The 6,937-nt window shown below is 49.8% G+C and overlaps 1 protein-coding gene across 5 annotated transcripts in view; it reads right to left on the reverse strand.

The window, feature by feature from the left end:
• Window positions 1–1,425, reverse strand: part of ZNF358 (zinc finger protein 358) — a 5,439-nt gene extending 4,014 nt beyond the window's left edge. The window contains exon 1 of one of the 5 annotated variants that reach the window (XM_032394935.1): window positions 1,292–1,425. Coding sequence is in view for 2 of the 5 variants with exons in the window: in XM_032394932.1 (XP_032250823.1) it covers window positions 762–845 (84 nt within the window). In the remaining 3 variants the exon portion in view is untranslated. Of the gene's footprint in view, window positions 1–476; window positions 527–662; window positions 741–761; window positions 941–994; window positions 1,052–1,291 lie in introns of those variants that run through there. The other 4 variants (XM_032394933.1, XM_032394932.1, XM_032394936.1 and 1 more) reach the window with 4 other exon arrangements.
• Window positions 1,426–6,937: the final 5,512 nt, after the last annotated feature.

Here is a 6,937-nt window from a genome sequence, read left to right on the forward strand (position 1 = left end):
GCCGCAGCGGGAGCTGCTGGGACTTGTAGTTCGCCCGCGCCCGCCGCGGCCGTCGCCATCGCTGCCCCCGCCCCCCGGGCTAGCCTTTGTCCCGGCCCGGCCGCCCGGGCCGCGCGACCGCGCCTTTGTCTGCGCCGCGGCCTCCCGCGCTGCCCTCGCCCCGGCCCGCCGCGGCCCGGCGCCTCAGCCCCCTCGCTGTCCCTCCCGGCCCCCGCCTGCTTCGGCCCCTGCCGCGGTCTCCCCCTGCCCCTGTCTCTCTCTGCATCTCTGTTCCCCTCTCGGCGCCTAGCTCTGTTCCTTTCTGTCTCTCTGTCCCTCTATTTCTGCGGCCCTCCCTGTTTCAGTCTCTTTGCCTCTGTCCCTGTCACTTTTCCTGCCTCTGCCCGTCTGTCTCTCCTTGTTTCTGGCCTCATCTGTCTCTGTCTCTGCCTCGTGCCCGTGTCTCCGACTCTATCTTTGTTCAAAAAGCACCAAACCTTCTATTTCTCTGGCCGACTGGCAGGGCACATAAGCAAAGCCAAGGCTCTGAGAAGCCCTGCAATTTACAAAGCTGTTAATCTTTGCTCAATCCAGAGTCCCCGTGTAAGACTCCCCAAGGAAGAATGTTGGGGGCCCTGTCCCTGAGTGTTTTCCTCCTCCTGCCCAGCTGATAGGTCACTCACTGCTGTCACTGGTGGACTCCCTGTGTCTGATGCCCACTGGAGTGATGATCTCTGGAGAAGCCTAGGCCAAAGCGGGGAAGGACCCTGGGCAGACTTTACCTGGAGGCACAGATCCCCGCAAAGAGGGAGTGAAAACCAGCCCCGGCAGCTGCCAGCTGGGCTGTGATGTTCTTCACTGAGCATAAACAACGGTCACAGAATATAAACAATGATCACACAAGGCCGCTCTGTGACCACGTCTGAACCGAGCCAGAGACAAGGACACTCTGCAACCACAAAAACGAATACACACCCTCCTCTCCCAGACTAACGCGATGACTACCGCCTCTTACCAACGACAGCTCCCCTTGCATCCTCCCACTTCAGAGATAAAAATCACCAAAATCCCCAGTCACCAATCCGCTCCCTGCTTCCCGACAGCACCAACCGAGAATTGCTTCTACTCTCTTCAACTCTCTTTAAAACTACCCCCCACCCCACATGCCTGAATCCTACAAGGTGCCCTCCTGTCCCCCAAAGCCCTCTTATGGAGGCACCCATGGTTCCTGATATCTGATCTTCCCTTTTTAGCGAGCTAAGACTACAGCTGTATTTCTGATGGTCTTTGCGTGAATTATGACACCACCTACCCTTGAATACAGCCCCAAGCAAATCAGGCCTCCAGGAGTCTTCCCTCTTCTTTCCTGAACCTTCTAGATCTGTGCTGAACTCAAGGTCTGAAACTGGCTTTCCACCTTTCTGTGGAAAAGCCCACAGCATATCTGAGAGATCTGAGACTGAAATTGGATTATGTCGGGGGTTCCTCATCCTGCCACCTCCTGGAGGATCCCATAGCAAATAACGCTTGTGATGACAGTGTTGTTTCTGTCTGCTAAGTATCTTTTTTTGTTCTTAAGATTTATTTATTTATTATTTTAGAAGGGGGGGGGCAGAAGGAGAGAGAGAGAATCTCAAGCAGACTTCCCGCTGAGCACGGAGCCCTACGTGGGGCTCGATGCAAGGCTCCATCTCATGACCCTGAGATCATGACCTGAGCTGAAATCAAGAGTCAGAAGCTTAACCGACTGAGCCACCCAGGCGCCCCTGTCTGCTAAGTATCTCTATCAGCACCTTGCTTTCCCTTTGTGGATCCTTCTCCACTACTCCAACATAACACAGTCCCCCAGTATCACTCAGTCTAAACATACCAATCAGAGAACCCCATCTCCTGGCCATAATAATTAGGTTGGAGGACATGATGTTGGAGGGTCTCATTCTTCCTCTGGGATCATAAGCTGTATATAGGCCCTCATCCTACCTGCAGCCCCCTTCCCCAGTTGTCAGGAAGAACACTCTGCATGCCTGAAGACTGAAGCCAATCTACACCAGGATGTATAGGTGAGAGTTGAAGAGAAAGTTTTGTCTATATTGGCTGAGCTCCTGGATATAGCCATACCTGAGGCCAAAAGCCCTCATTCTTTCTAATACCATGAGCCAACACATTTCCTGGGCATTGGGCTGGTTTTTAGTGGGTTTCTGTCCCTTGAATCGATGACAGTCTTGACTAATTTAGAATTAGTACCTGGAAAAGGAAGGGTATTGTGGGAAGTAACCTAAAATGTGGAACTGGCAGAGCAGAGTGAGGTAGAGGGGCAGGGCCACCACAGACACATATATTCACTATAAAGTGAATGGGACTCCCTAGATTTATGCAGTGCATACAGTCTGCCCTGAGAAGAGCCTTCCTCAAGAAACAAGAAATTTCTGTTATGTGGAAGAAAAATAAGCTGATTAAAATCTTGCTTCCTGGGGCGCCTGGGTGGCTCAGTCGTTAAGCGTCTGCCTTCGGCTCAGGTCATGATCCCAGGGTCCTTGGATCAAGCCCCGCATCGGGCTCCCTGCTCAGCGGGAAGCCTGCTTCTCCCTCTCCCACCCCCGCTGCTTGTGTTCCCTCTCTTGTTGTCCCTCTCTCTCTGTCAAATAAATAAAAATCTTAAAAAAAAAAAAAAATCTTGCCTCCTTGGGGGTGCCTGGGTGGCTCCGTCAGGTAAAGCATCCGACTCTTAGTTTCGGCTCAGGCCATGATCTCAGAGTCCTGAGATTGAGCCCTACATCGGGCTCCGCGCTCAGCATGGAGTCTGCTTGTCCCTCTCCCTCTGCTCCTCCCCCTTCTCTCTCTCTCTTTCGAATAAATAAAATCTTTAAAAAAAAAAAAATCTTGCCTATTTTATCTTGGGACTCTAACCACGTGTTTCTTGAGACTGTGGTTTGAGGGGCTTTGGAGAAAAATGGCAGGATGTTGAATTATTTGGGCGCCTTCATCAAGGTCTCCCCAGACAGACGCAAGCTGCCTCTACATCTTGCAGCAGAGACTAGCATCTGCTTGATTTTGTGATTGCCTGAGCTGAATTCTCTGCCCCAAGCTAAAAGAGGAAATTAGTAATGAGGTGGGAGATAAGACTGGGATTATTGGAGAACCAGGGGGCACTCGATGCCCCAGGCTACTCTGTAAGACGGAACACTCCCTGTCTATAAACATACAATTACCCTCCATTGGGAAGAGCCTATTAGCTATCTTTCCACCCTCCAGATTGTAACCTGGGGCAATAGAGATGCTAAGGGGATGGGCAGGCACAGATCTGTTGCTAGGAGACAGGGTCCAGCAAGGCTGGACTCCAGGATCAAAGATCCTGGTGAGGTCTGGGGAACCAAATCAGCCAGGGGTGGGCTTGTGAGCTGGGCCATCCAATCATAGCATTCTATCCCTCTGGGCACAATGATTGGTTCATGGCTGGTCATGTGACTCAAATGGGCCAATTAGAGTGTCCTTAAAGTTCCAATAAGAGGAGTTGGGGCAAGACCCTCTCCTTCTTCCTTTGAGGCTTTAATGAAGAGGATTTGGATTGCTAGCATCTTTTTTTTTTTTGGCCACCGCTTGGAGGGACACAGGATTGCAAGGTGGTGAGGTAGATTCCAGATTTTCTTATTTCTAAGTTATAAAAAACAAAATTCGTCCAAATAAATTTGAAGATCTAATTGGCTTTATTAAATGGCTCATGGGGGTCCCTGGGTGGCTCAGTTGGTTAAGCATCTGCCTTCGGCTCAGTTCATGATCCTGGGATCAAGTCCAACGATGGGCTCCCTGCTCAGCGGGGAGCCTGCTTCTCCCTCTCCCTCTGCCCTTACCCCACCCCACCCCCGTGCTCATTCGCTTGCACGCTGTCAAATAAATAAAATCTTAAAAAGATTTATGAATCAGGTAGCATCCCTTCTAACACATAGAGGGGCACTCTGAGGAGTTGTACAAATTGGAAGGTTTTTATAGGAAGGGGGTTAGGGCAAGAAAATTATAGGCAAAAGAAAAGAATTGTTCCAGGCAAAGTCACTTTCCCTTAGGGGAAGGGTAGGGGATCTTATTAGGTGGATTACCTCACCTTCCGTCCATGAAGAAGGCCCGTGTGACAGATTACCTTATTGGTGCTTATCAAAAAATTCCCAATTGGGGGGCGCCTGGGTGGCTCAGTTGGTTAAGCGACTGCCTTCGGCTCAGGTCATGATCCTGGAGTCCCTGGATCGAGTCCCGCATCGGGCTCCCTGCTCGGCAGGGAGTCTGCTTCTCCCTCTGACCCTCCCCCCTCTCATGTGCTCTCTCTCATTCTCTCTCTCTCAAATAAATAAATAAAATCTTAAAAAAAAAAAAAATTCCCAATTGGTAGATTAAGACTTATATTTCTGGGGGAGGTTGAAACTGCAATTAGGTTAGATATTAACCCTTGGTTTGGTGACTTAGCCTGGCCCAAGTAACACCGTTTGGGGTCTGTGGTTTTCTTTGTAACAAAGTCAATAAAAATCCCTTTCTACTTGAGCTAGAGCGAGCCAGGTTTCCATCACTTGCAACATTAAAAAAATAGGGGCACATGTCATCAAGTTGCAGCCAAATGCTAGGCTCTGTTCTAAGAATGGCACGTATGCATTTTAGTTAAACCTTGTACCCACTTTATGAAGGAAGAACTGTTGCCAGCCCCGTTTTATGCACAAGGAAAGAGGGGCAGATCATGACATCACTTGCCTAAGGACAGAAAGACAGGGAAGTGGCAGGTCTGAATTCTGCTGCTCCATGATGTTTTCCTTTAAAAATTAATCTGTTCTCCCATGTGCAATCCTACTTTATTCATCTTGGTCTATAAGCCTTTTGGGTTTTTGTAGTTGATATGAAATGCCTTTTTTGGTGTGGGGAAGGGTGAGTGGAATATAGGGAGGGATAGACATAAATCCATAAAATACATCCCAAATCATGATGAAGTATCTTTCTGCACTAAAAATATTTCTAGTAAAGCTCCTGTTCTTTCCTAGCAACCATCCCGGGGCTAGTCAGTTGCACTGTTAGAAATCTTTCAATTTGTGCAGAAATCTGCCTCCTTGGAACTCCTACCTATTATTTTTCATCTGGTGTCTGGGTTGCTTTAAACCATTCCTAGAACCAGGCAGGAGCACACATTTTCCTGCAACCAGAGCTACATGGAAATGAATACCAAAGTAAGCTTTCTGAGCTTCCTGGCAGGCAAGGCAAAAAGGAAAAGCCTTTTAGTTAAGAGTAGTCCGATCAACAAACAGACCAGCTTCACCAGGAGAGTCTGATTTTGTCCTGGGGATCACTGCAGGGTGGGTTTATTGCAGTGGTTCTCAAGCAGGGCAACTCCCCCCCCCCCCCCCCCCCCCGCCCAGGGGACATTTGGCAATGCCTGGAGATATTTTTGGTTGTCACAACTGGCTGGGGTAAAGGGAGGATGCTATTGGCATATGGTGATTAGAGGTCAGGGATGATGCTAAACATCTTACAGTGCACAGGAGGGCCTCTGACAATAAAGAATGATCCCATCCAAAATGTCAATAGTACTGGGATTGAGAAATCCTGAGTCATCATGAGGTAATTCAGAAGTGTGTCATGTAGATCTTTAGCGGAAGCAAACAGAAGAGGTGTTTTGCAGCTAGCAGACCCTTGCATAGATAATAGGAGAGCAGCCAAAAGGGCCATCTTATTCTGTGGGACCCAAAGCTGGACTCCTGTTCTTCCTGTGACAACCTAGCTCCACACCAACTGTGGCTGGTGATATAAAGGTGTCATTGAGCTGACCCTGACACTAATTACCCTGGAGGTGAGCTAGGAAATGACAACCTGGCCTCACAGAATTGCTGCCCATGGGGAAAGGGCTCCTGGCCTGGCTTGAGTTTGGCTTTTGGTGGCTCAAGAGGCCTTGGTCTTTGAAGGTCTGATTACAGAGTCAGGGATAGAGTCAGGGAGCCATGTTCATTCCCTGAAACCAGATTCCCAACAGCCGACAGAAGCAGGCCCTGGGCATGGCCACTGAGGTCCATTTCATCGCGGACAGAGCCAATCTCACCACACCCAGACCTTCAAGATGGGGGCGCTGTCCAAGGTACCATTTGTTGACATGCTTGTCAAGCCCCATCAGTGATGGAGCTCCACCCCATCCTCCTCCTTTCCACACTTTTCATTTCGTCCCTGGCTGCACACCTACTCCCTTGGACTTGATCATATCATGATGGCTTTTGTTGATTTGTCCCTGGACCCAGCTCTGACCAGTTGCCCAGCCAGCCAGCACACCGTTAGCTTCCAGCTTTCACCCACAATGGAGGAAATTGCTGGGTCACTCTCAGCCTCTCCACCCCCTCAGTCTCCCCCCTCTGAACCCCACCCCCTCTCTCAATGATTGAAAGCTCCTTCCCGTACCCTCATCTTCCTCTTTCCTCCATACCTTCATGCTCAGAAGGGAAGTGCTCTCTCCCTCCTTGACCCCCAGCCACACACACTGAAGTGTGTACATTTCTCATTTATAACATTCTAATGAGAGAGCTACCATTCATCTCCACTTTACAGATGAGCAAACAGATGAGGCCCAGAGGGGTTAAGTGCCTTGCCCAAGACTACTATCCAGGACAGAGGAATTAAGATTTGGACTCTGTCCATTCAGCCCTAGGAATCTGTGTTCTCAGCCCTTCACCACACTGCCCTGTTCAAAGCTATGACTCCTCTCTTCACATCATTCAGAGTTGTTGGTGCACCTGAACACCTTACACTGAGTCCAACAGCCAAGCCTTTGCACAAGCTGGGATGGCCTCCTTGCCCAGAGTGGGGCGATCTTCAGGGCCCGTGGAAGTGTCTCTTCAGGGTTATTTGATGGAGTCACTCTCTCCTGTACCGTCCCCAACCCACGAAGCATCCTCTTTCATGGCTGACTGATGGAGGGTGGGGTGGGATGCTGCCAAGACACTGT

Source organism: Phoca vitulina, unplaced genomic scaffold (assembly GCF_004348235.1).
Source record: "Phoca vitulina isolate PV1807 unplaced genomic scaffold, GSC_HSeal_1.0 scaffold81, whole genome shotgun sequence".
Classification (NCBI taxonomy): domain Eukaryota; kingdom Metazoa; phylum Chordata; class Mammalia; order Carnivora; family Phocidae; genus Phoca; species Phoca vitulina.